This window comes from Lathamus discolor, chromosome 8 (assembly GCF_037157495.1).
Source record: "Lathamus discolor isolate bLatDis1 chromosome 8, bLatDis1.hap1, whole genome shotgun sequence".
In the NCBI taxonomy this organism is placed as follows: domain Eukaryota; kingdom Metazoa; phylum Chordata; class Aves; order Psittaciformes; family Psittacidae; genus Lathamus; species Lathamus discolor.
In genome coordinates this window covers 831,899-859,099 of record NC_088891.1, presented here as the reverse complement: position 1 = coordinate 859,099, position 27,201 = coordinate 831,899, and the positions used below count along the sequence as shown (strand labels likewise).

The 27,201-nt window shown below is 63.6% G+C and overlaps 2 protein-coding genes across 5 annotated transcripts; one reads left to right on the top strand and one right to left on the bottom strand.

Moving 5' to 3' along the window:
• Positions 1-1,773: 1,773 nt before the first annotated feature.
• Positions 1,774-22,556, top strand: ZNF710 (zinc finger protein 710). 4 transcript variants are annotated; one of them, XM_065688818.1, is made up of 6 exons: positions 13,811-14,032; positions 17,786-18,926; positions 19,023-19,190; positions 19,919-20,110; positions 20,519-20,693; positions 21,624-22,556. In XM_065688818.1, exons 1-6 carry the CDS (start codon positions 13,920-13,922, stop codon positions 21,794-21,796), a joined length of 1,962 nt encoding a protein of 653 aa, XP_065544890.1. In that variant the 5' UTR covers positions 13,811-13,919; the 3' UTR covers positions 21,797-22,556. The 4 variants fall into 4 exon arrangements, with proteins under 4 accessions (XP_065544891.1, XP_065544890.1, XP_065544888.1 ...); XM_065688819.1 differs by lacking the exon at positions 13,811-14,032 and adding an exon at positions 1,774-1,862 and having other exon boundaries at positions 17,786-19,190; XM_065688816.1 differs by having other exon boundaries at positions 13,812-14,032; positions 17,786-19,190.
• Positions 22,462-27,179, bottom strand: IDH2 (isocitrate dehydrogenase (NADP(+)) 2). The gene is made up of 11 exons (XM_065688820.1): positions 27,050-27,179; positions 26,023-26,114; positions 25,552-25,717; positions 25,128-25,288; positions 24,911-25,054; positions 24,697-24,833; positions 24,451-24,602; positions 24,259-24,371; positions 24,088-24,185; positions 23,888-23,980; positions 22,462-23,712 (listed from the first exon to the last, which is right to left on the bottom strand). The coding sequence occupies exons 1-11, from the start codon at positions 27,138-27,140 to the stop codon at positions 23,625-23,627; spliced, it is 1,335 nt and encodes a 444-aa protein (XP_065544892.1). The 5' UTR covers positions 27,141-27,179; the 3' UTR covers positions 22,462-23,624.
• Positions 27,180-27,201: the final 22 nt, after the last annotated feature.

Genomic DNA, 27,201 nt, shown 5'->3' with positions numbered 1-27,201 from the left:
CCGGCTGAGGATTGAATATCTACAGCTTAATTGGCTGAGCTGTGTGAGGATTGAATCCCCACCTTCCGATTGGCTGAGCTGGCTGATGATTGTGCCCCCGCCTTCTGACTGGCTGAGCTGTGTGAAGATCGTGTCCCCACCTTCTGATTGGCTGAGCTGGCTCCGGATTGAATCTCTGTGTACTGATTGGCTGAGCTGTGTGAAGATCGTGTCCCCACCTTCTGATTGGCTGAGCTGGCTCCGGCTTGAATCCCTGTGTCCTGATTGGCTGAGCGGGGTGACGTGCTGCACCAGCTGGGTGCTGCTCCCCGCAGGTTGGCCCCGCGGGGCTGGGGCGGTCACCAGGGGCGTCCGGGTTGGAGGAGGCTGCCCAGGGCAGTGCCGGAGCCACCCCGAAGCGTCCGCCCCCCGTGCAGCCCAGGCCTCGGTGACACGGCTCAGTGGTGGCCGGGGCAGTGCGCGGAACGGGGGCACCGGATCATCCCGAAGGCCGTTCCAGCCGGGATGACCCTGTGCCTCTAGGATCGGCTGCGGCAGCGGCGGAATCGTGTCTGCACGTCCCCATTGGCTGAGGCTGCTGCAGCTCCTGCTGTCTCCCTCTCCTGATTGGCTGCCGGCTGCTCCCATCTCCACCGCCCCGGTTTGCACTGCCCATGGCCGTGCCGAGCCCGTTCCTGCCCCCCGCCCCTGCCCGGCGTCCCCTGTGCCCGGCCCCACGGCTCCGGGGCAGCCGGGGCATCGCCGGGACCCCAGAGGAGCGGCTCTGGCCGCGGCCGGCTCCGAGCCCTCGGTGTTCCCGCACCTTTTGGGCGCTGAGCGGGCCGCAGAGGGGCGCGGGCGGGGGGGGCGCGGCTGCGACCCGGGGGGACGGTGGCTCCAGGGGCTGCGTCCACCGGGCCTGGTCTCTGCCCCGCCAGCCGCAGCACAGCCACGGGCCGGGGGATGCGTGGCTGGAGGGCGCAGGGCGCGGCGGGCACGGGCAGCTCGAAGGGGCTGGTGAGGGTGATTTTCACCCAGGAATGCAAGAAAAACCCAAACCGAAGCCGAGCAGCAGCTGCCAGACAAAGGGCTGCGGTTCTACACTGGCTGCCGCCATCCGTCTGTCCGGCTCCTCCTGCTTCCATGGAGATGAGAATCTCCATCCTCCCTCTGCTCCAGCCGATCTAGCGGTCTCCTCACGCACCTTCATCCCAAGGCGCAGACCCTCGTCCTCCTCGCAGGGGGAGCCACGGTGCTGCTCCCAGACCCTCGGTACAGCCCCAGACCTGCCGCCTTCTCCCACCCACCACAGCCCCATCCAGCATCTGGGGGTGCCCAGCATCCCCCCAGCACCCCAACATCCCAAATCCCACTCATCCCTTTTTTTGGGGAGGCCGTTTCCAGTTGCTGTGCCCCCCCCCAAGGTTTCTGGGGTGCACATCCTGGTTCCCATACTCCCATCACCGTTGATGCCCACCAGGTCCCCCCTGGATGCAGCGTGACTCCCCAGGCATCCTCTTATGGTGAGATCCCCCCTCAAAACCAAGGGGCCAGGAGTCTCCGGTGGGGATGGTTTGAGGGGGCCCATCGGACACCCCCATCCCCGTTACCGACAGCCGAGCCGCGCCCCGCAGCTTTGTTCCCCGCACCCGGTACCGAGGGCGGACCCGGCGAGGGGGTGCGGGTGCGGGAGGGGGGTCACGGTGCTCGGGGAACCGGGAGGGGCGCGGGGGCACGGCGGGGAGATAAAGGGCGGCCGGCGGGGCCGGGCGAGGAGGAGCTGCTGCTCCGCATCCCTCACGTCAGCCGCGGTCCCTCCCGCTTCCTTCCTGCGCACCCAGCGCCGGGCCCGCACCCGCCGCCGCCGCCCCGCGGAGCGCACGGTGAGTCCCGGCCGCGGGACCCCCCTGCTCCAACCGGGGAGGGGGGGAGCAGACCGGACACCCCCGCCCCCCCTCATTGCCCCCCCGCCGCTCCGCGGCCACGGGCAGCAGCCGCCGCCTTCCCGTTCCCTTCCACCTTCTCCCGCGAACGGAGCCGGGCGCGATGGCGGCGGGAGGGACCGGAGCGGGACGCGCACGCAGACACGCGCCCCGGGGGGGTCCCGGTGGCGGTGCCCGCCCCGCCCGCGCCCGCCCCCCCGCTCCCCGCCAAGTTTCCCGGTCGCCGCTCGCAAAAGTTTCTCCGCGGCCGCGGGGCCGGGGAAGTTGCGGGAGGGCGGCGGCGGCGGGGGGGGGGGCGGCCGGGGGGGCCCGGCCGCGGGGCCGGTACCGGGAGACGGGGGAGCCCCCCCCGAGCCAACCCCTCCCGTTTCCCGGGGCACCGGGCGCGGCGGCGGGAGGCCACGTGGGTATCAAGCGGGGGGGGTGGGGTGCCGGGGGGGGGTCATAGGGGCGCCGGCAGCACCCCGGGGTGCCCCCAGCATCCTCGGCCCCTGCTTCTCCTCCTTCAGGGCTGGGGCAGAGGCGGGGAGCCCCGCCTGGACCTCACCCCAAGTCCGGGGGCAGTTTCGAGGCAGAGGGCACAGCGTGACCCCCCCCACCCACAGGGGCGGGGGCTGCAATGAAATGAGTTGGGGGTGGCTCTGGGGGTCCCCACTGCCCTGTCCCCACCGGGCAGGTCCATTACAGAGGCACCCTGGGAGCTCCGGGGGCTGGAGCCCCACGATGGCCCCGGGGGGGATCTCACGGAAGGGGGCACAGCACCGCTGCTGGGCCGGGGGCTGCTTTGTCTGCTGCGGCCCTGCTCGGGAAACTCTGTTTGTGCAGCTCCTGTAATCAACAGGATGCGGTGGTTAAATTAGTTATAATTAATTAAGAAGTCAATCATTAGTAGTTTCCTTGCACGCTGTGTGGGCAGGCAGGGCTGCGATGGGAGGGGAAGGTGCATCCCAGAGCCTGACCTCCTGCCGGGTCACAGTCTGGGCCCAGCAGTGGGTGAACTCAGAGTCGCACACCATGGTCCCAAACCCGGCTCGGCGCGGTCTCCTGCAGCTGCTCGGAACCAGCCCGGTGGTGCTTGCTGCGTGTTCCGGTGGCGCTGGCCTCAGCGTGGTTGGTGCAGGCAGCCTGGGCTGGCAGCAGGAGTTTAACAAATGGGTCTGAGCTTGGAGGCAGCCCCTCACCCTTGGCGTTCGCGGGGGCTCTCCTCTCAGCATCCCCTTGAAGGGCCTGGGCTACCTGGCTCCAGGCATGGGCTGCAGGGCTGGGACCAGACCCCTGTGCATGTCCCTTGGTGAGAGCCAACATCAGCACAGCCCACAGTCTGGCTGGGCCGGGCTCTTCTGCTGCAAAGGGCTTCCATGGACGCCCTCTCAAACAGCAATCCCATCCCATCCCTCTGAACTGGTAACTGAGACCACGATAACCTGAGCTCTGCTGCCCACTGGGACACGTCCCCAGCCTGAGCCCGGGAGATGATGGGGGGATCAGATGCGGGTACCTGCAGCAGGGGGATCTGGGGCATCTTCCCTGCATCTGTTCTGTGTGGCGTTGGCAGGGTTGGGTTTGACCTCCAGTACCATGTTTGCAGTTGGTTTCATTGAACCTCAATCCAAAGGTTTTTTGCTCCTAAACTAGTTCAGGAAACGCGGTGTGAAGAGGGAGGAGCGCGGCCACCATCCTGCTCTGCCGTGCAGCTGGAAGTGGTGTATTCCCTCCGCTGGTTTTGGGTCCCCTTGGCCCATGAGCACAGCTCCTGTCCCTGCCAGCAGGACCCCTGCCCGGGTGCGGGCACACCAGCATGAGGGGCAGCACGTGAGGCACCCCAGATACCATCCCGGAGCTTGCTTGGCGCAGTGTGGTTGGTGAGGATGGTGCTGGGATGTGCCAGGAGCCCTCAGGATGAGTCGTGGTCCCCACTGAGGTGCCTGAGCTTGACCTTAGGGGTAGAGGACTGGGATCTGGTGATGAGCCTTTTCCCTTTGTCCCTGTCCCGCGTTCCCCCCCTCAGCCCCGTGCGCAGCCCTCCTCCTCCCTCGCGTGTCACGGTGGTGTTTGTGCTGGCTGAGGGACCTGGCTCATCCTTAGTTTTTCCCTAAAAAACACACTCCTGCCCCCAGGCGTGGGGCAGGAATTCAGCCGGGGCAGATGCTCCTGCTGGAGCCGTTTCTGTGACTGAGAAACTCGGGGGCTCTTCCTGCCCTGGTTTGGACGGAGGAGCGGGATCCCTCCCTGTGTTCCCAACCTGTAACACAGGGGGTTTTCCCCAAACTTTAAATTAAGGGGGAGAAACAGAGTTTGAAATTTCCCTGGCTTTTGCCCCCAGCTCTGCCCAGCACGAGAGGGGCAGGAGCCTATTTCTAATGAAAACAACGTGCAAGCATCATGTGTAAAACCTTTGGCAAGCACGAAGCCTCTGCGGTGCCCTCATCCTGTCACCGTCGTCCCACTCTGAACACTCGAACTGTGCTCTCCACAAAGTATCCCAGGCTTTGGGAAAGGAAAGGTGGCTGTGGGGGTTGAGGTTTCTTGTTTGTTTCGATCCTGGATCACTGTGAACCTTCTCAAGTGGGAAGAAAAGCCTCATCTCCCACCCTTCCTTCCTTCCTTCCTTCCTTCTCTGGGCACGTCTCATTCCACAGCAGAGGATGGGGGAGATGGGCAGTGTTCTGGTTGCTCCTTTGTGCAGGGCAAGGAAAAGCTTGTGGGAAGTTCAGGTGAAACTTCTTGAGGCTCATTCCCGGGATAAAAAGGGATCAGAGGGTGCTGGAGCGCCGGAGGCCATGCAGGATGCTGACCTAGAGCAAGGGGTGTCCTGCAGCCTGGGGACTGCTGGGAGCCTCCAGCAGCATCGCAGTCCTACAGATGGTTTAAAGCCCCAGTGTGTTGGTTTTAACTTGCAGCTGGCAAAGTCCCTCCCCAGGCTGGGGAGAGGAAAGTGGCACTGGGGCCGTGCCGGTCTGGGAGCAAGGAATGGGGGACTGGGGCTGGCAGATGGCCAGACCCGCTCCTGGGCACGGGGGAGCCTCAGGCTGTGCGAGCCGGTGGCACGGACCGTGCAGTCGCTGAGCATGCAGGATCTGCTGTGTGCTGGTGTGAGGGAGGATGAGGAGGACGAGGCACCGGGAGGTGCAGGGCAGAGCACCCTGTGCTGCTCAGCACCCGCAGCGCTGGTGGGGAGGGATGCGGGGGGAGTCCGTGAAGTCCAGGTTTACCCCAGAGGTGATGCTCAGGGAGCGAAGGGCAGTGGAGCGCAGCGATGGTGGGATTCCTGCGGGCAGCTGAGCAGTGACCTGCGAAGGAGGAAAACCTGTAACTGTTCCTCAGCTTCCAAGGCTATAAATGAACGGAATCAGTCAGAAATCAGGTCTGAGTGTTGCTGAGGAGTTCTGGGATGCAGCCTGGAAGTGCTGATGGATGGGATGCTGCTCTCTAAGTACAGCAGGAGGGATGATGCCATGGGGAATGCCACCAGGTGTTCAGGCAGAGGGTGCTTGTTCACAGCATGAGGAATGGGGAAGGGTCTGAGCCCCGCCTGGGGTGGCAGCGGTTGGGGATCACGGCAGTGAGCATCCCTCTGATGCGCTGTGTGAGCTGTGACAGGGGTGTGAGCAGACACGTTCTGATGGGGAACATCTAATAACAGGGATCTGTAGGGCTCTGGGACCCTGTGAGTGAGAAAAGCAACCTCGGTGCAACGTTTAAATGGCCCCTGTGATGAAATGAGAGAATTCAGTTAAAATCAAAACTCCTCTGCTTCCGTTTCCCCTGTTCCTCAGCTCGTCCCACAGGGCCCATCACACCGGCTCGCTTCTCCCCTGCCCCTTCCCGGCTTTTGTGTCAAATCCCGCATGCATTGCGTGCTCCTGGGTCAGTTCGCTCCCTCCGCTCTCAACCTGTCCCCACTGCCCCGTGCTGGGGCTGCCTCAGCACATCCCCTGCCCTCGCCACGCTGCTCTCCCACCGTACCGTGCGGCACCATGGCTCCGTTACCGGCACCCGCTGCGGCTCCAGTTTAATGGCCGGCACAGCCTGAACATGGATTTGGCCATGGTGCATCACGGGCAGCCCAGCCCTTCTTGTCTGGGCCTGGGCAATGCAGAGCATGGCGAGGGGGGACTGGGATCATCAGGGGCTGGGGTGCCTTTGGGAAGAGTTAACGAGTTGCAAGGATGGGTATTCCAGGGAGTGCGCTCCTGGTCGCAGCCAGGATGTGGATCCATGGGGATTGTGGGAGTCTTCCCTCACAGAGGACTTTCTGCTCTCTAGTACTGACCCCTCAGCCCTCTGAAATGGGGGCATCGTGCAGTAGGAGCTTAAATATCAGAATCACACAATCCCAGCCTGGTTTGGGTTGGAAGGGACCTTAAAGCTCCTCCAGCTCCAACCCCTGCCCCGGGCAGGGACCCCTTCCACTGGAGCAGCTTGCTCCAAGCCCCTGTGTCCAACCTGGCCTTGAGCACTGCCAGGGATGGGGCAGCCACAGCTTCTCTGGGCACCCTGTGCCAGCGCCTCAGAGGGAAGAAAACACCTCCCTGCTCTGTGCAGGCACTGCTCAATCTGCCCCCCAACCCCGTTCGCCCCTTGCATCGCTCTGGAGCTGCTGTTGTGTCCGCCCCATGGGTGTTTGCGGGAGGCTCCAGTCCTTGCTCACGTCTCTTTCTCCCTTCTCCATCCGTGGCTCCAAGGGTCTTTGCCGAGGTTCTTCCTCCTCCAGCATGTGCTTGTGATGCCCGTCAGGGTCACTGCAGATCTTGTCTGCAGAGTGAGTGACTTATGGCGGTTTGAGTGGGTTGGTTTCACTTTATGATTGTCAACAGGGGACACACATAAGCAGATGATTTCAACAGCTGAATATTTGGTATTTCTAGGACTTTCTCGGTGTGAGAGGAGAGAGCACAAAGTACAGCACTTACGTAGGTTGTGATGAACGCAGGGGCTGAGGGGGGTCAAAGCAGGCCCTGGGGCTGTCACAGCAAAGGCAAATGCCTGTGGCCAGCCCAGCCCTGGAGATCCACGTTAGAACGGTGATTGAGAAGAGTAAAAGGTACGAACATTCCCAGTCCTTGTGTCTGGGAGCTGCAGGGCCCTGGACAGGCCAAGGGGAACGGCTTGAACCTGCCCGAGGGGAGACTGAGCTGAGCTCTTAGGCAGAAGCTCTTCCCTGTGAGGGTGCTGAGGCGCTGGCACAGGGTGCCCAGAGCAGTCACCAGGAGCGTGAGGAACATCGGGTGCAGGCGGGCGCAGTGCCCCTGGCTCCAGAGGGGTTTTCCGTATCAGTTACCGACTTCACTGGCTGGAGCTTTGCCTGTCACCGTGTCGCACCCTGCACCTCGGTCAGGCTCAGCTCCACGCTGGAGGAGGTTTTGTTCCCTTGATGACAAGTTCAGTGCTTTGAACCAGACTCTTTCCGTTCCTGCTGCTCCGTGCTGGGGGTTTGGGACCATTCCGGCTTATGGAGCAGGGGCTGCGGATGGGGCCGGTGCGTTGGTGCTCGGAAGCCTGTTTGGAGCTCTGAGGAGATGAAGGTGATGTGGAGTGTCGGCCCCATTCCTATGAACCCTGATGTGTGCAGGCAGGGGCCGGAGCAGCCTCGCTGCAGCCGATGGAATTCCCTGGAGCTGCGCAGCCGTTGCCCTCTCCCACCCCGCGTGCCCCAGCGGCACCTCCCAGCTGCGTGGAGCAGGATCTGAAACCCTGAACCGTGGGTCGGAAACCAGGGCGGTGTTTGCAGCTGGGCGCTCGGGTTTGCTCCCGGGATGATGGTGTGAGGCCTCCCGGAGCGCTCGCTGGAGAAACTGGAACTGGGACGGTCCCAGAGGGCCCAGCCCGGTGCCTGGCGCGGTGGGAGCGGGTCTGGTGGCTGCCCAAAGGCTTTGCTTCTCCCTCCCTTCCCCGCGGGCTGTGGAACGTCGCGCTCGGTGCGTTTGGGATCTAACGTTTCCCTGGTGTCACCCTGAGCTCTGCCTGGGAGGCTCCGTGTGCTGGAGGCAGTTCCTTGTGGCACTGAGCTGGGAGCGCTGCGCTGCTCTGCCCCATGGAGGCTGATCGGGGATCTTTCCCCTATACCCGGAGCAAACTGCAGTTGGTGATGGTGTGCTAGTGGCGATGGATGTCCCGTGCGTGCCGGCTCACTCGGGAACGTGTTAATTGACCCTTCAGCCACAGTGACCATGTTCCAGGCCCAGCAGAGCTGACTGGGGATGCAGCACCTGCACTAAAACTGTTCCCAAGGATAAGGCCCTTGATGCTCTTGAAAGCGAGACTGGCATCCTGCAGTGGGGGGTCTTGCCTTGGCCCTTGCACCCTGAGGTGTCACATCTCTCATTCACGACACGTTGGTTGTTTCTCCCCTTTCCCAACCAGCCGGCCGGGTTATGCTGTGAGGGTGCTCCAGCTCCTGCTCGTGCGCCGGCTCCTCTGACCTCCAGCCACGTTTATTGCTCTGCTTTGAGGCAGTTTATGATTAACCGGTGCCAGGGCAGCGGTGATGCTGCTGTTGGGCTCACACATGGGACATCTTTGCTGGTCCCATCAGGCCTCTCCTGGCCACAGTGTCTGAACCCACTTCCATGTGCAGAGGGGTTTGGGGTCTGCAGGGTGAAGGGGCAGCCCTGGACCGCAACTGGGTTGTGCGTCCATCACAACCATCCCTCATCTTTCCACGCAGGGTTTGGGGTTTGGCCTAGATCTCTGGCACCGGCTGCTTTCCAGAGCCACCCTTGTGCCCCCAGAGGGGTTTTCTCCAGCTCCTTGCTCGTGGCTTTCCCTGGGTGCTGGGTTTTCCTCTGGGAGCCCCAATGGTGGGGATGGTCCTTCCCAGAGCCGCATGTGTGATTCCTGGGAGAGGTGCTTTTGGAAGTAGCTCCGCGGCCCTTTCAGGGAGTTAGCAAAGAGCAGATTTATTCTCTGCTATGCTGAGAATTAACTCCCCTTTCTTCCTCTTCCCTCTGCCCCCGCTGGAAAGAGAGAGAATGCAGAAAAGAAGAAAGGATTTACATTGTGGTGGTGATTGGCACGGGCGCTGAATGAGAGGTCATTTCATCTGGCTGTTTCTTTTCAAGCGCTCTTTTTTTCACGCACACTGTATTCAGGCTGGGAGCATTCTTTCTTTTCAAAGCTTCTCTGTCTGTCTCTCTCTTCCCCCTCCTTTATTTTTCATCCCTTTTCTTTACTTTTGCTGTCTTTTCATTCTGTTTTTCCCCACCCCCTTGGGGCTCCATTTTTTGCTTTCCTTTTTCCTCTATTCAGTTCCTTTTTTTCTCCTTGCATCGTTTTTGAATAGCTCTTCTATTTTCGGAGAGGAAAGGGACTCTGGTGCTGCGGAGCCGCTGCAGCGAGGAGGAACTTGAAAGTCTTCCTTCCCCTGTTTATTTCACTTAAAAGCAGAAAGCTGTTTTCCAAGGGAGAGCAAGGTTTCAGCGCGGAGCCTTTGAAGCGAGCTGGGACGGCACAGGGCTGCCTGGGCTGGGAACTGTCCCTGCTCCTTACCACGCCACGGACACTGCTGCTCCCAAACCGCAAATAAACACCCCCTTAAAGCACGGGGAGGTCTGGGGGTGCTCGTGCTGTGAGAGCGGGGTCCAGGCAGGAGCAGCCCCTTGGCCCCAGCCACTGCTCACCTTTGGACACCGGTTATCACAGACTGCTTTGTGCTGGAAAGGACCTTAAAGCTCGTCCAGCCCCAACCCCTGCCCCGGGCAGGGACCCCTTCCACTGGAGCAGCTTGCTCCAAGCCCCTGTGTCCAACCTGGCCTTGAGCACTGCCAGGGATGGGGCAGCCACAGCTTCTCTGGGCACCCTGTGCCAGCGCCTCAGCACCCTCACAGGGAAGAGCTTCTGCCTAAGGTATCCCCATCCCTGGGGTCACACTGAAGCCAGGTCATGGGGAGCATCTCATCAACCAGCACCCTCAAGCCCTTCTCCTCAGGCTGCTCCATCCATCCTCTTCCCAGCCTGTGTTTGTGCTGGGGATTGCCCTGACCCAGGGGCAGGATCTTGCACTTGGCTTTGTTGAACTCATGAGGTTCACAAGGTCCCACCTCTCCAGGTCCCTGTGGGCCCCATCCCTTCCCTCTGGTGCGGTCACACCACACAGCTCAGCAGGACAAGGCTGGTCCAGAGCTGCTGCTCCCCAGGCGCAGTTTAGTACCAGCAGAGCTCTCTCAGCAGCTCCAATGTCCTGCTTCTGGAGAGCTGCTTGGGCAGAAGTGCTGACGGGTCAGGCTCAGAGCCTTGCAGAAGAGATGTTGCTGTGCCACTGAGCAAAGCTCCAGGATCTCCCCAGGAGCAGCAGCTGGGGGCTGATAGCATCCTCCCCACCAGTGCTGCTTTGGGCATTAACATCCTCTCTGGGAGGTGTCTCCATCCCATGGCTCCAGTGTTTGCTCTGGCTCGGTCCATCCCTGCACGGCAGTTTCCTGGTGCAGGGCATGCACGTGTGGCAACGAACCCGCTCGGACGGGTGCCTGCTGAGCTGCCCGCCACAACACGGGAGTCCCGGGAAGTGATCCGGGCTTCCCCTGCTCCTTCCAACCACCCCCAGGCCCCGGCAGAGCCTGTCCTCCCCGGGCAGCTCATGCTTCCATGGCCCAGCCACTGCAAGCAGGTCTCTAATGTTCAGCAAGTGCCCTTTTCCCTGTCACTTTCAGCCCGAGGAAGGCTGGAGAGGCCGTGCTGAAGCACAGTGACGTGCCTGGGCAGGGGCAGGGGTCCTGTCTGTGCGGGTGGGCTGTGGGGAGCAGGGCGGGCGCTTCCTGAAGTGCATCATTTTCTTTTTAAAGCAAGATTCAAATAATTGTAACCCCTGAGATAGAGAAGATGTTGGAGGAGATGAAAAGGGAGAGTGAAAGAAAGGAAGCAAAGGATGGGGGTTTGGGATAGAGAGGGAGATTAGGAGATAGATGAAAGAGAAAGGAGGAAGATAAGAGGGAGAGAGGGGACAGATCTCCAGCGCGAGATGGGCGTTGCCAGGGAAACGGGAAGAATGAGGGAGCGACGGAGGGATGGAGGATGCTGGGGGCAGGGAGGGATGGAGGCTCCACTTGGTGGAGGAGGAGAGCGATTCCCATGGGATGGGCAGTGGGATGTCCTGTGTTGGTGGGTGCTGCCTCCCAGGAGCGCTCGGGATGGCAGCTCTGCAGTGAGCAGCACCGGCTGCTCCTCGCAGGCTGACTCCGCTCACCTGGAGCTCCCCGGGCTGGAACCTCTCCTGCCCTTGGAAGTGATGGCACAGGTACCCGCTCCCAGTCGAGCACATGGATCTCCTTCTGGAGGGCTGGTGACGCGGGAGCCCTTCCCTGCGCTCAGCCTTGGTACTGGTGTTCCCCTTCCAGATGTAGCTGCTGCGTGGCAAAGATAATGAAAGGCAGTGGGCGATGGTGAGGCCAAGGGGGCAGAGCAGCGACCTGCTCACAGGGAGGCTGGCACCGAGGTGCCATGTGTGCCGTGACAGCAGTGCCAGAGCTCAGCTCCAGATACCTGATTCAGTGCCAGCCCAGGTGCTGCATGTGCCAGCACTGGGCTGGTACTCAGTGAGCAAGGACAGCCAAGCATCCCAGACCAGAACACTGAGCAAAGCGATGCCCAATTCCCATGTGTGGAGCAAGGGCTCCCACATGGAAATTGGGTGTCAGGTCAGAATGAATCCTGGTATCATTTAAACTGAAACTTAAACAGTGGAGACTGAGCTGAGCTCTTAGGCAGAAGCTCTTCCCTGTGAGGGTGCTGAGGTGCTGGCACAGGGTGCCCAGAGAAGCTGTGGCTGCCCCATCCCTGGCAGTGCTCAAGGCCCGGTTGGACACAGGGGCTTGGAGCAAGCTGCTCCAGTGGAAGGGGTCCCTGCCCGTGGCAGGGGTTGGAGCTGGATGGGCTTTGAGGTCCCTTCCAACCCAAACCACTCTGGGGTTCTGTCTCATGCAGCAAATTAGGTTGTGTCAAAGCCCCCAACCACTTCACGTGATACACGTGGTGTCGTGCACATCCTCCCTTGTCAGCGTAGCCAAAGCTGAAGGGAGCAGTTCTGCTTTCTGATCAGCTCACAAGCAGGTTTCCTCTTTGTTCTAGAGGAGCCATTAACAAGAGTTTCCCTTCAGAAATGGAGGTGGTCTCTAACGTGGAGACGTGGATTGGGTGGATTTAAGAGTAGTTTGGATTTCTCTCACGACAAGGAGCTCGTTGGGCAGCAGCCCCCGGCCCCGCGCATCAGTTCCTGTTTCTCAGACCTTTGGCTCCTCACTCCAGCCTGGTTCACCCGTGGTGGCGGTCACTGCGGTGGTGTTGGCTCTGCCAGGGGCTGGTGCAGGACAAACGCCCTGGGTCAGTTTTAGGGACCATTTCAGTTGTGATTTTCAAGAAAAGCCTATTTTTCTCCTTAAAATTTTGGTGGGTGCTTTGAGGAGCTTCGTGTGCAAACAGCAAAGAAAACGGAGATGAAAGACTGATGTTTCCTTTATTAAATTTAAATGAAAGCTGCTTTTAAGAGAGGAAGAAACATAAAATCAAAGCTATCTCCCAAGTATTGCACATATGTTGATCACCCATTTTCAGATAGAAATGGCTGGAAAGCTTTAATGCCTCCTACCCCTACAAGGCCACCCCACTGACTCAACTGCACCCAATCGTGTTCAGCCCCATTTATGCTCAGGTTTGACCCCGGTGCACCACAGCCTTTGTCTGTGCCATGCACCGAGAGCTGCGGGCAGCTTGCGGCAGGGGGGTCCCACAACGGGAGTCCTGCAAAGGGGTCCCACAGTGAGGGTCCCGTAGCCCCAGGGCTCGCCACTGCACCAGTTCAAAGGCAAGGAGTATGGGGGTGCTCTGTGCCCCCCACGGGACAGCCTGATGGTGCTGCTCTGGTCACAGCATTGGTTTTCTTTCTGTGGGGAAGGAGTCCCTGAGGTCCTCCCGTGGTGCTGTTGGGTTTGTCCTGCAGCCCATAATGCTGAGGACGGGCGCGGGGTGAGGTGCAGGTGAGCCACTGCCGGTACCAGTGGGGCCCTGGCACCCGCTCCCACCTGCACGTACCTCGGATGGAGCGTGGAGCACAGCGGCAGCGGGGAGGCTCCTGCAGCCCTGGCCGAGGGGTCACGGCTCCTCAGGAAGGCAGAGCACAAATCCTCGGGGGCTCGGGGGCCCTTGGTGTCCTTTCCTGCAGGGAGGGCTGGGGGACGTGTGGTGAAGGCACTGCTCACCTGGTGTAGAGAGCAGCGAAGGAAACAGAGCCTGGGGGAAAACAAGGGCCTGGGCAGGAGAACAAGGGTCTGCGGGAGGTGAAGCCTCAGCAGCAAGCAGCAGCGGCCTCGGGCTGTGGACCCTTAGAGGGGATATCAGCCAGGACGGTGCCCTGCGAGAGCCCGGGGGTTCTGCTCTGGTCTCCCCATCAGATCTTGGTCGTTGCAGCAAACCCCGTGTGCGGGCACCAACAAGGTTCTCCTGACCCAGATGTACTGTGTTTAGGCTGCTCCGCTCAGGATTATTGCCAAGAGCCCCATTCCCAGCACCGGTGTCCACTGTGGCTCAGCTCGGAGCGGCCGGTGGCGCGGGGGTGCGGATGGGTGAAACCAAGGGAGTGAAGCCAGCGAAGGGAAAAGCGTCCCGGGACGGGTGGCTCAGCCTGATGCAGCGCCGGAAAATACGGAAGCGGGCAGGAAACGCACTGAGTGGGGGGAAGAGGCCGCTGGGCAAAGGGCTGCGGCGGGGGGGACCTGCCTGGTGTGAGAGGCTCCAGGTGAGAGGGGTTTGGGGTGAGGGAAGTAGCAGCCAAGCCCCGTGAGGAGGTGAGAGCCGCGTAAATGAGGTTGTGAAGGTTGGGAGGAGCTGGCGATGGCTCCAAGGCGGCGGCCGGGGCGGGGCGGGATGGGCTGGGCTGTTCAGGGTGTGCCGGGGCAGAGCGGGGAGTGGAAGCGATTGCGGCAGGACTGAAACCTCCCGGGTGGGAGGAGGAACGCGAGAGAGAGCCCGAGGAGCAGGGACGGGAGCCGCGGCTGCGGCCCCGCTGCGATGTTCCGGCCCCTGAGCGGCGGAGACACGGACAAGGGCACCGGGAGCTCGGCACACGCGGCTTCCCGAGGGGATGCACCGGGAGCGCTTGTGGAGCTCCACGTGCAGGAGAGGTGCGGGCGAGTGAGTGTCTCCGCCAGCAAAGGAGCTGGAGAGCCCCTGAACCTGAGCTGAGGGCTCGGTTCGAGCCCAGAGGAGGGTCCAGGTCCAGCGGTGGTCCCTGGGCAGGGCCGGGCGAGTTTGATGAGTGAAAACCTGCCGGGTCAGCCTGGCAGGATCCAGTGACGGAGCCAGGGAGGGGGAGGAGCTGCTCTTGTGGCAGCTCTTCCTCAAAATGGGATCTCAGCGTTGTACGTAGCGAGACAGAGACAGGCTTTGCCCAGGGAGCGGGCAGCGAAGGGGAGGGCGTGCGGGGGGGCTGGAGGACCTCACGGGAGCTGCCCTGCTGTCGGCGGGGGCCGGGGGTGCTCGAGGAAGGGGTTTGGAGAAACCGGGGCAGCAGCGGGGTTATTTTTGCACAGGATTCTTGCCCCCGGAAGGGCTGTGAATTGGTGACAAATGGGCTGCTCATGCTGGTCCTTACTGGTGCCTTTTGTTGGCACCAAGGAGATGATGTGTTGATTGGGGCGTTATCGAGGCAGTGCAGCCCTCAGGGGGCTGTCTTTCCACACAGGATGGAGTTCACTTGTTAAAGGATCCTGGGCACCCAGCCTGGTGCTCTGGCACTGCAGCAATACTGGGACTGTTGTGCCAGGGTGGGCTGACGGAATCCTGAATGAGAGGTGAAGGGGAATGGCTTGAACCTGCCAGGGGGGAGACTGAGCTGAGCTCTGAGGCAGAAGTTCTTCCCTGGGAGGGTGCTGAGGCGCTGGCACAGGGTGCCCAGAGAAGCTGTGGCTGCCCCATCCCTGGCAGTGCTCAAGGCCAGGTTGGACACAGGGGCTTGGAGCAAGCTGCTCCAGTGGAAGGGGTTGGAACTGGGTGAGTTTTAAGGTCCTTCCCACCAGTCTGGTTCTCTGATTCCCGCCCATCCCTGCGGCAAGGACAGCAGAGACCCCGGTGCCCTGGGGTGCTGCTGTGTCTCCTAGGGGAGGCTGAAATCTGTGACCCAGCCTCCATTGCAGTGCGCTGGGGAACGGCGTTTCCAGCCAGCTCTATGGGACCTGGGGAGGCAGAACAGGGAAGTGAGAGCAGGAAGTGAAACAGGAGCATCATCCTGGTGCCACTTCCCCTGTGGTGCCTGTGCAGCGGCTCCTCAAGCCCTTGGGCCCCGCACTCACAGGAACTGTGTAGGGGATGGTGCAACACGAGGCCTTTGGCTTCATGCTGAGCAGCAGTGCTCAGCCCCAAGCAGGAATCCGCCACTTGCTTCCTTCTGCTTTAGATGCTGTCCTGTTAGTGCCAGGAGTTACTGGTGGCCTTGGCAGTGCTGGGATGATGGTTGGACTTGATGGTCTTAAAAGGTCTTTTCTAATGTGGTTGATTCAATGATTCTTAAAGCACAGCGGTGCTGTTCTTGGAGCATATGTGTGTGAGTCCATCAGATTCCTCATTCACCTCATGGTGCTCGGGGCAGAGTCCCCTTGGCACTGCTGTAGGTGGAGGAGAGCAGTCGGGTCCCATCCGGTGTCCCATCTCCCCTCTCCCATCCTGGTTGCTGCCAGCTGGCTGTGGTGCTGGCTGGATCCTGTGCTGCCCTTGGTTGTCCTTGCATGGCACTTGGCAGCACCTGCCATGGCAGGATCAGTCAGAGCGCTCTGTTCCAGCCGGGATCAGCATGTTTATTGTTCTAAGTGGTTGTTGGGAAAAGTGAGATCTGGGCTGAGACATTGTGTGCGTGGAGCCAGAAACTGCCCGAACCAGAAACTGCCCAAACCAAGAAGGAGAACAAAGCCCAAGGCCAAATGAGGAGGCTCTCCCAGCTTCCCAGCCCAGCTCCGCTTGCCCAGGCAGAGCAGAGGGACCTGCTGCCCTGCCTGGGCTGGGAGCCCGGGAGCAGGCTCCATGAGTTCAGCTTCCTCAGCTCCAGCAGCAGATCCCAAGGCAGCAGCGCTGCTCACACCGTGCTCCCTGGAAGGAGCTCGGCTCCGGCCACCCGGCGCCTGTCACCTCCTCCTCTTGGGACCCAGCTGAGGGTGTGGGGCAGGGTGGGTGCATGGAGGTGATGCATGGGCACGGTGCTGGCTGGCAAGCAGGAACCTCTCCATCCCCTGCAGCCTGGCTGGGATGTTCGGGCAGCGGAGCACTGTGGGGGCACTGGGAGGAGGAGGACGGAGACGAGGGACCTTCACCCTGCTGCGGGTGACAGCGTTGGTCAGCCCAGGCAGCCGGGGGCCTCCTGGGAAAGGGGATCCTGGTGCTGGCAGCCACCTCCTCAGACACTTCCTCCTCTTCCTCCCACCACCGCCCTCCTCCACTTCTTGCTTTGTTTCGCTGCCTCCGCACTTCCCCTCCCCCTTTTCCTCCCCATCCTCTTCCTCCCCCCCCCCCCCCCCATCCTCCTCCTCCCGGTCTCCTCTCTCCCTGTCTCCACACGGGGGCTGGAGGCGGCACAGGGGGACGCACAGCCCAGGCTCGCCGGGGCCCGGCGGCAGCAGGCAGCTGCCTGCGCTCTGCCTGCGGTGCTGTGCCTGCAGCCCCTCATCCCGCAGCCCGTAACCGGCCCGGCTGTGGGACGCGGTGATGCCCCGCTGGGTGGGTCCTGCTCTCCTCAGCCCTGCCCTGCCTCGCACCGGGCGGGCGCTCCGGGCTGGAGGCGTAGTCGTGTTTAGAGTCGGTTCCTGCTTCACCTCCCCCGTAGGATTCCTCTTTGTTGTAGCTGCAGCAATAATTACATGTAGGAGAACATCCCCGGCCGCGGGAGGAAGCAGCGGCCTCCCCGCTTCCATCTGCCGGGGCTCTCCCAGCGCCCCCCTGCACCCCATCCGTGGGGCTCTGCAGCCCTCGGGACCCTGCCCCGTCCTCACTGCAGGGGGTCAGGCCCACGGGCACGAGGGAGCTGAGCACGTCCTCACAGCGTGGGTTAACCCTCACAGGACACAACCGAAGGGAGTTCTGGCAGCTCCTGCGTCCTTCCCCGTCCCCGCTGCCAGACCTGGCTGTGCCTTCACAGCCTCCTGCTCCTCGGCTCGCTCTGCTCTGCTTTGTCCGATGGTCTCTGCTCCCAGATTCCCAGCCTGAACGCCCAGGGAACCTGCAGCCACCAGCTGTGTGTGGGGCTGGATGGTGGAACAGCGTCCCCGAGGTGCCTGCATCAGTGCCTGCCCTGCTCCCCTCTGCCCTGCAGCTCCGCCAGGCTTTGCTATCCCGGATTCCCGGGTAGTTTATAGTGGGAATTCCTTGGATTGCTGGCTGGCTGCGGGCTGGTGCTGGTGGGAGGGGGTGAGACACCAGCAGCTCCTCTGTGTCTGCAGGGGGGCCCCGGAGAGCCGAGGCTTTTACAGGGTTTGAACTGACCATGCAGCCCTCTCCTGACCAGTTTGGGCTTTGGTTCCCCGAGCTCCCTGTGCCCTTCGCTGCTGCTCCCCGCTCCTACAAGGACCATGGGGCGGAACAGCACATGTGGCTTTTTGCTGTCCCCACGTTGCATGAGTGCCTGGGCCCAGGGTGCTGCTGGGGAGCTCTGGGGCGCCTGAGGAGTCAGATCCCGGCCTCGGGGTTCGGTAGCCTGGCCAGCAGTGGCAGTGGAGCCCAGCTGCCCCTCCACAGCCTGGCTCCCCGCTCCCCGCCGTGCTGGGGCTCGTGGCGCAGGGTACCCGCGCTGCCAACACCCGTGTCGGTCTGGGGTTTGTGCTCGGGGGTGAGGAAGGGGTGATGGGTAGAACGGAGCAGCGTCCCCCGCTAACCCCCATGTCTGTCCCTCCCAGCCATGACAGCGTAGGCAGGCGGCGAGACATGGATCGCTTCACGGAGTGCGGGACGCAGACGGACGCGGTGGTGGTGCTGTCCCTGGCACAGGCCGCGGTCCTGGGCTTGGTGTCGGAGAACGAGCTGCTCGGCGCCACCGTCAGCCCCGCCGGCTTCTTCCCGGCGCTGGGCGAGGAGTTGCTGGATGCGGTGGAGCCGGAGGGCGAGGGCCCGGTGGCCGGGGACGGGCAGGAGGAGGACGCCCTGGAGGCAGGGTCCCCCCTGGAGAAGCACGCGCGGCGGAGGAAGCGGCCCCCGGTGAGGCTGGTGCCCAAGGTCAAGAGCGAGCGGGCAGAGGACGAGGCCCCGCGTGAGGAGCCGGTGCCCGCAGAGGAGGAGGAGGAGGGCGAGCGGCAGCGCGGGCGTCGCGCCCCGCCGCAGGAGCCCTGCCCGGAGCGAGCGGTGCAGAGCAGCGCCGTGAAGATGATCGACCTGGGCGCCCTGGGCAGGAAGCCGCGGCGCCTGCGGCACCTGCGCCGGCACGGGCCCCCCGAGCTGCAGGGCTCCAAGCGCCGGCTCGGCGGCACCGGTGCGGCCGACAGCCCCACGGGGGCCCTGCGGACCGAGTGCGCGCTCGAGGCGGGCGCCGCGTCCCCCGGCGAGGCCGAGCCCCCCGCGTCCCCCGAGCCCGTGAAGAGCGAGCCCGGCTGCGGGTGGCAGGAGCCGGGCGAGCTGGAGCCGGCCGGGGCCACCAGCGAGCGCAACAAGAAGGCGCAGCTGGACCGGCTGGACATCAACGTGCAGATCGACGACTCCTACCTGGTGGAGGCGGGCGACCGGCAGAAGCGCTGGCAGTGCCGCATGTGCGAGAAGTCCTACACCTCCAAGTACAACCTGGTGACGCACATCCTGGGCCACAACGGCATCAAGCCGCACTCGTGCCCGCACTGCAGCAAGCTGTTCAAGCAGCCCAGCCACCTGCAGACCCACCTCCTGACCCACCAGGGCACGCGGCCCCACAAGTGCGGGGTGTGCAGCAAGGCCTTCACGCAGACCAGCCACCTCAAGCGGCACATGCTGCTGCACAGCGACATCAAGCCCTACAGCTGCCGCTTCTGCGGCCGCGGCTTCGCCTACCCCAGCGAGCTGAAGGCGCACGAGGTGAAGCACGAGAGCGGGCGCTGCCACGTCTGCGTGGAGTGCGGGCTGGACTTCTCCACGCTCACCCAGCTGAAGCGGCACCTCTCCACGCACCAGGGCCCCACGCTCTACCAGTGCCTGGAGTGCAGCAAGTCCTTCCACTACCGCAGCCAGCTGCAGAACCACATGCTGAAGCACCAGAACGTCCGGCCCTTCGTCTGCACCGAGTGCGGGATGGAGTTCAGCCAGATCCACCACCTCAAGCAGCACTCCCTCACACACAAGGTAGGGGATGGGGCACCCGGGGGATGCTGCCTGGGATGTGCATGGAGGGGATGTGCCAGCTCCGGATGCGGGTGCCGGGGGAGGGAGGTGTCCGTGCACCCAGAGCCCTGCGAGACGGGTGCTGCGGGTGGCAGAGGCACCCAATTCATTCTCTCGGGGCCGCTCATCAGCAGTGAATGGGCATCACTACGGGTAAGGATGGGCCCTGGCGCCTGCAGTCCCAGCTCCTTCCTTGCTCTTGCTCGGCAGCACTGGCTCAATACTGGCTGCAAACACATACCCAGGCTGGGCGAGACTGTCTGGGGCTGAGGCAGGAGGCAGGGTCCTGCCCCAGGGAATCGGCCATGGGGCAGCACAGGGAGGGCCGGGAGCTCAGTGGTGCCCTCTGTACCTGCAGACGGGGAGGAGAGGGCAGCGGGACATGGTCTGGGGAAGCTGCGAGGAGGTGATGAGGGTAAATCCGCCCCCAGCTCCTGGGCTCCAGCCCACTGACATCACAGAATCGCAGGATGAGACTGGTTTGGCTTGAGCACTCATCCAGTTCCACCTCCTGCCCCAGGCAGACACACCGGTGCCCAGAGCTCCGCTTAGTGTGAGGCGGCCGTCCCTGGGGAGCTCAGTCCCTGCTCTGCCCCGTGCCTGGCTCCAGTGGGGCAGTGCAGTGACCCCATGGCTGCTGCTGCCGGCCCGGGGCCAGGCTCTGCCCATGGCTCTCGCACCCTTTGCAGGGCGTGAAGGAGTTCAAGTGCGAGGTGTGCGGGCGCGAGTTCACCCTCCAGGCCAACATGAAGCGGCACATGCTGATTCACACCAGCGTCCGCCCCTACCAGTGTCACATCTGCTTCAAGACCTTCGTGCAGAAGCAGACGCTCAAGACCCACATGATTGTGCACTCACCGGTGAAGCCATTCAAATGCAAGGTATGGGGGGGGGCCGGGAGGCCCAGCAGACCCGGGGAGGGGGGGGTTAGTGCAGTACCTGGTGCTCTGTGCTCCGGAGAAACCCGGCCAGGCTGGGCTGAGTCCTCGGCCGCAGGAAAGCGGCTTTGTGATGCCTCCCTCTGTTCGCTCGGGCAAACAGCCCATCAGTCTGCTCCGAGCTGCGCAGTGGGCCCCGGTGATGGAGGAGGAGGACCGCTGCCTCTCTCCGATGAGCACTAGGGGTGCTGGAGTTCCCAGCAGCACCAGCACAGCCCCCCTGGGGCCCCCACCCTCCTGCCGAGGGAGCAGCCCCCTTACTCTTGGTGGAGCAATGGGTGCCGCAGGGTCAGGTCGTGGTGGGGTCCCGGTGCCGTGGGGAGCTCTCGGTGACGGGAGCGCTGCCCGCAGGTCTGCGGGAAGTCCTTCAACCGCATGTACAACCTGCTGGGACACATGCACCTGCACGCGGGGAGCAAGCCCTTCAAGTGCCCCTACTGCTCCAGCAAGTTCAACCTGAAGGGCAACCTCAGCCGGCACATGAAGGTCAAGCACGGCGTGATGGACATCAGCCTGGACAGCCAAGGTAGGTGCAGGCTGTGGCCAGTGCTGTGGTTCTATCTGCTGCGGCTCTTCCCGGCTCTCGGCTGCTTGCGGGGGAGTTGGGTTGCGCTGCGGCAGCTCTGATGGGCGGATTTTGGCAGCCTCATGTCCGTCACCCAAAGGCTGCCCTCGTCCTGCCAGCACCGCGTGGTGACACCACTGTGTCCCCAGCCACGCACCCATCCTCCGTAGGAAGGTAGTGAATGGGAGCAGGAGTGAGATTAATATTAATAATTAACTTCATTGAACAATAAGTTAATAAATAGCTCCTCAAGGAGCCACTGAGGCTTCAGCATCTCCTGACAGGACGGTGCCCTCTCGTGACACCGTCGTGGTGGTTTTGGTTGAGGGTTTTGCAGGGTGGGAGGGTAAATCCCCCTGCTCTTGCCCCGGCTGCCCCCTCGGTACCTGCGCAAGGACACCGAGCGGGGACGGGAGATGCTGCGGCCTCAGGAGCACCAGCACAGGTCCTGTGGCAGCAGCAGTGCAGCGCGGCCACCCCTGCTTCATGGGGACAGAGCTGCAGACCATCCCCTTGGTTTCCCAGCCTCGAGCGTGCCCTGAGGGGAGCCAGCAGGATCCCCCATTCCTGCCCTTTATCCTCCCCCTCACCACGGACAACTCCACCAGTGCAGGGGTGCAAGGGCAGGGGCTGCGCTGGGAGGATGCCTCCCTGTCCCTGTGGTGGGATGGGTGCTGCAGACCCCTGCGTGTAACACAGTGAGCGCACCAATGCCAGCTCTCTGCTCGGGCAGGGCTCTGCCATCACCCCCCATCCCTGCTGGGTGCATGGCTGGGGATCCCCTGAGCCGAGATCCCCCCACCAGTGCCCTGGCTGAGCAGAGCTGTGGCTCCTGGGGAGCTTTGGGCTCTAACCCGAGTCCATCATCGATGTCCCTGTGCTGAATCCCAGATGCCATGATGGAACTGGCCGGGGCCGACCACACCGAGCTGGACGGGCAGCAGGAGATGGACGACTTCGAGGAGGAGAACTCTTACGGCTACGGGGGGGTGGGCAACCCTCCGGACGAGCACGCCCTGACGGAGCAGGCCATGAAGGAGATGGCGTACTACAACATGTTGTAGCGCAGGAGCAGGCTGCCGGGGGCTGCGTGGATGTTGTGGGGTAAGTGGAGGTGAAGCACCCGGCCAGACCCGCACCACCGCCCCTGGAGACAGGGGCTCTGCTGGCATTGGTGAGGGGTTAAACAGGGATGTCCAAAGCCTTTGCTGGTGGCAGCTGGAGGCGGCAGAGGCAGTGCCTGCTGCCATGGGCACAATGAGCTGGTGCAGGGGGGCCTCAGCCCTGGGCTGCTGCTGCTGGAGCCGCGGTGGAGCTGTCGCCATCGGTGGGGTCCTGCCCCCCTCCCCAGTGCCTGGAGCGGGAATGGCAAATGTCCCCGGCTCTGCCCTCCCTCGCCCTGCTCCTGCCCCGCACCGGCCCCTCTGCACTGGGCCGAGCCAGGACCAGCCCCATCCTCGCTCCGGCCCCGGCACACGCTGAGCCGCAGGCAGGGCAAGGCGCATCCCGGACAATGCCGTGTTACTGATTCTACCTCCTGGCGCTGCCCCACGGCCGTGCCCCCATGGGGCAGGAGCCCCTGCCCGCCGCAGGAGGGGCCGTGGGTCTCGCTGCAGGCCGTGGGGCACGTTCATCACAGTGTATTTCCCCCGGCGCAGGCGGTGCAGCGCAGCCGCCGCGGTGCTGCTGTGCCGGCCGAGGCGACGCTGCTCCCCCGGAGCAATGAGGCTATTTTGAAAGTAATTTATTTTTGTCAGACGTGCCGCGTGGTTGGATTGAACTTTTCACCGCGTTCAGTTTCCTTCAACCAATGTGCTTTGTAAACCCGTGTTCCGTGTGTGGTCTGTGCGGGGGGGCTGCGGACCAGAGCCGGTTCTGCTGCCCGTGGCGCAGCCGAGCAGCATCAGGGCCCTGCTGATGAGCCACAGCCGCTCTCAGTGCCTGCTCTGAGCCCCTGTGCTGTGCCGGGGCGCAGGGGAGGGCAGTGCTTGGGGAGCCCTTGGGATAGAGGGTCCATCCTCTGCTCTGGGTGTTGGGGGGGGAAGGAGGAGCTGGGGCAGTGCTGGGGCTGGGAGCACGGGCTGGGCTTTCCACGCTCTCTGCCATGGGGTCCGAGGGGGAAGGGGCTGGGCCCCCCGGGCTGACCTGATCCCCTGCACACGCTGCCAGCAGCTGCACACGTCCAGGTCCCACCGCTCCCCACACGGAGCATCCTCCACCCATCCCCAAACGGCCCAGCCTGGCTCTGGAGGGTGCCGCCTCCCAGCCCCAGTGTTCCCAGCGTTGGCAGGGGCCCCCCAGCCTTGCCATCACCTTGGGAAGGATGGAGGTGGCCGCAGCGGTGGCCAGCCTGGACCCCCTTGCGCAGTGTGGCTGTGGTCCCCCCCCCCCCCCACTACCTCGGCCCCATTACCAAAAAGCTGCCACGTGTGTCCCCCCTGCAAGGGGGTGCCGGGTGACTGCAGCACCACAGCACCGGGCCGGGGGTTCTCGTGGGGATGGCAGAGCTGGCACCAGTGGACACGTGTCCCCCTCCACATTCAGACCCCAGTGCACGCCCCTGCTGCGTTCTGGCTGGTTTTCTTCTCGGTTGGAGGAGCTGTTTAGCAATACATCTCATACCTGCGGGTTCTGGAGCTGCCGCGCTCCCTGCCCGTGCCGCGGCAGCCACCACCATGCCGCGGGGTGAGGCGTTTAATGGCTGCTTGCACGGGGGGGTACACGAGTCAGCGCGGGCGCCCCTGGTCCTACACATCCCTGCTAGAAAAGCTTTATGAGCACTCGTAAGAAAACTGCTTACAAAAAGGGTTGAGCTGTCCCTGAGCTGCGGGGCCAGGCTGGAGGCGCCGGCTCCATCCATGCCGCAGCAGCGGGGCTGGGTGCCCCCGGTCCCTACTTCTTGCCCAGGGCCTTGTCCAGGTTATTCCTGATGGTGTCCAGGAAGTCGGTGGTGTTCACGAAGTGCTCGTTCAGCTTCACACTGCAGGGTACAGACAGGGCACAGAGCGACCCATGGCTGGGGGTCCCTGCCTGTCCCCACTGCTGGCAGCACACCCCAAGGCATGAGGTGTGACCCCTGCCCAGCCATGAGCTGCAACAGACCCAAGTCCCTGGGGATGGGCACCCGTGTTCACCCTGCACAGCCCCACACGTACTTGGCCAGGCCGTGGATGCAGCCGGCGAGGTCCTTTGTCATCGTCCCACTCTCCACTGTCTCCACGCAGACCCTCTCCAGTATCTGGGCAAACCTGGCGATGGCAGCATCACACGTACGGCTCCGGCGCAGCCGGCACCTCACCAGCACCCCTGAGCCACGGACCCACAGCCCCAGCACGCCCCGTCCCACCGCGCTCACTTGATCAGCTCAGGGTTACTGTCCAGCTTCCCCCTGTGCTCCAGGCCGCGCGTCCAGGCGAAGATGCTGGCGATGGGGTTTGTGCTGGTGGGTCGTCCCTGCAGAGAGAGCGCTCAGCACCCGGCGCGGGCAGCGTGGCGCGGGCAGCACCCGCGGGCACGGCGCACCCACCTTCTGGTGCTCCCGGTAGTGGCGGGTGACGGTGCCGTGGGCTGCCTCGGCCTCGATGGTCTTCCCATCCGGACACACCAGCACCGAGGTCATGAGCCCCAGGGACCCAAAGCCTGCGGGAGACGGGGGTCAGAGCAGCCCTGGCAGGGTGACCGCGTGCAGCCCACCCCAACCTGCCCCACAGCGCCGCACCTTGGGCCAGGATGTCCGACTGGACGTCCCCATCGTAGTTCTTGCACGCCCAGACGAAGCCCCCGGAGGACTTGAGGACCTGGGCCACCATGTCATCAATGAGCCGGTGCTCGTACCAGATCTTCAGCTTGTCGAACTCGGTCTTGTAGTGCCTGGGGGTCCAGGGGGGTGTCAGCCAGGCCTGGCCATGACCACGCCATGCCGGGTCCCCCACCCCCAGCAGCCCGAGCTCCTCCAAGCCCGTACTTATCGAAGATCTCCTGGAAGACGTCTTTGAAGCGGCCGTCGTAGGCCTTGAGGATGGTGTTCTTGGTGCTCAGGTAGAGAGGCCACTTCTTCTGGATGGCGTACTGGAAGCAGCTGTGGGCGAAGCCCGAGATGGACTGCAAGGGAAGCGCATGGACACCCGTGGGACCTGAGCCTGGCCAGGTCCCCCACGGACCCCCCGCTGCCCTGTTACCTCGTCCGTGTTGTACATGCCCATGCCCACGCCGCCGCCGGGGAAGTTGAACACCTCCCACTCCTTTGCCCCGCTGCCGTCCTTCGGCATGAAGATCATCTTGAACGTCCCGGGCTTGTCCGCCACGAAGTCGGTGGCTTTGTACTGCACAGGGCAGGGCAGAGCGTGGGGCAGGGTCCGTGAGGAGCTGCAGGACCCCCCGTGCCACGGCGCTCACCTGGTCACCGTGGGCATGCCGGCCGATGGTGATGGGCTTGGTCCAGCCGGGCACCAGGCGCGGGATGTTCTTGCAGACAATGGGCTCCCGGAACACCGTCCCCCCCAGGATGTTCCGGATGGTGCCGTTGGGGCTCTTCCACATCTTCTTCAGCTTGAACTCTGGGGTGCACTGAGGTGAGGCCCCCCTGAAGGACCCCCCCCCAGCCATAGCCCCAGCACCCCCACCCCCAGCTCCTCCGTGCCGTGGGCTGCTGCCAGACTCCGCTGCCGGCCAAGGAGAGGCACGGCCAGCGCGGCTCAGCACGGTCTGTCCCCAGCCCCACACAGCACCCACGGGGGAGGGCACAGCACTGGGCACAGGGCCCCCAGCCCACTACAGACCTGTGCCACCATGGGGAACCTGGCCCTTCGCCCCTGCCCACCTTCCACCCTGGCTTCATCCGGCGTGATGGTGGCACACTTGACGGCCACGCTGTACTTCTTGGTGGCCAGCGCCGAGTCGATGGTGACCTGATCATCCGTCTTGTCCCGGTGCGGCAGCCCCAGGTCAAAATACTTCAGCTGGACGTCCACGTTGGGCAGGATGAGCTGGGGGGGCAGAGAGTGTCAGAGCCCGGGCATGGTGCCGGGTGTGCGGGGAGCAGCACCATGACACAACACAGCACATCACAGCACCATGGCACAGCACCATGGCACAGCGCAGCACCATGGCACAGCACAGCACCATGGCACAGCACAGTCAGCTCCAGCCCCTGCCCGGGACCTCCCAGGTCCCTGCGGACACGGGGCTGGCTCCAGCACCTGCTCCCTGCAGACAAAGGACGGGCACGGGACACAGAGGCGGGGCGGGCAGCGGGGGCCCCGCGCAGCAGCAGCTGTCCTGGACCCATTACCTTGTCCTTGATGAAGGCCCAGATGATCCGCGTCATCTCGTCCCCGTCCATCTCCACCACCGGGTTGGCCACCTTGATCCGCTTGTCAGCATCTGGGGGCAAGCGGTGGCACGTTAGGGGCGCACACCCAGCCCCACAGCTCAGCCCCACAGCCCTGCACCCCAGCCCCACGGCTCTGCTCTCGGTGTGACGCCCCAGGGGCACCATGAGACCCATCGGTGGGGTTGGGTGCAGGTCGGGGTGCACACCCCGCTTGGGCACATGGCGGGGCACAAACCCCCCGCGGTCCGGGCTGCTCCCGCACCAGCCCCACTGCGGGCGCACTCAGTGCAGGTCAGCAACGCCCAGACACGGACATGGTGGGAGCTGGGAGCAAAGCCCCACGTGAGAGCAGCACCGGAGCGGGACCGGGGCCGGGTCAGAGCCAGGGACCCGCGCAGCACAGGGACCGGGAGCAAACCCCTCAGAGCAGGACCCGGGTGGAAGCTGCGGTGTGAAACCAGCAGCAAACCCCCCGCTGCCAAGCTGAGCTACAAACCCCCTGTGGGGCCAGCACCAGAAGCTGGGATGGGACCTGGATGCCGCAAAGCTCAACGTGGGACCGGGAGCAAACCCTTCCGGGGGCCGCACCGCGCAGCAGGTCGGGTGGAAAAACTTCCCCATGGGCCCGGGGACAAACCCCTTTGGGGACCAAACCCGGCGGCACAAACCCCGCCAGGATGAGGCTGGGTACGGCTTGGGCTGCAAACCCCCTCGTAGAACCGGGACCGGGAGCAAAACCCCGCCCCCCGGGACCTGCTCTGAGCAGGGTACGGACCCAAAAGCCGCCCCGGAGACCCCCCCCGGACTGGCTGTAAGCGGGATACGGACCCAATCGCACCCCCAAAACCCCCTAATCCAACCGACCCTCCGTGCAAACCCCTCCGTGGGTCGCGACTGCTGCAACCCCCACTCGGAACGGGCGCGTTCCTAAGGACACTCAGGGTCCCCCCCACCCCTAAGCTCACCCCCCCCCCCATACACTCACAGTGCCTGCGCTGCCCCACGGAAACGGCGGGGAGGGGGCAGCGGACCAAGCGGCTCAGCACCGGGGCAGCGCGGAGGTAACGGGCGGCCATGGCGGGGCGCGACGGGGCGGACACGGCGGCAGTGGAGAAGCCGGGACGCGATTGCTCCGCC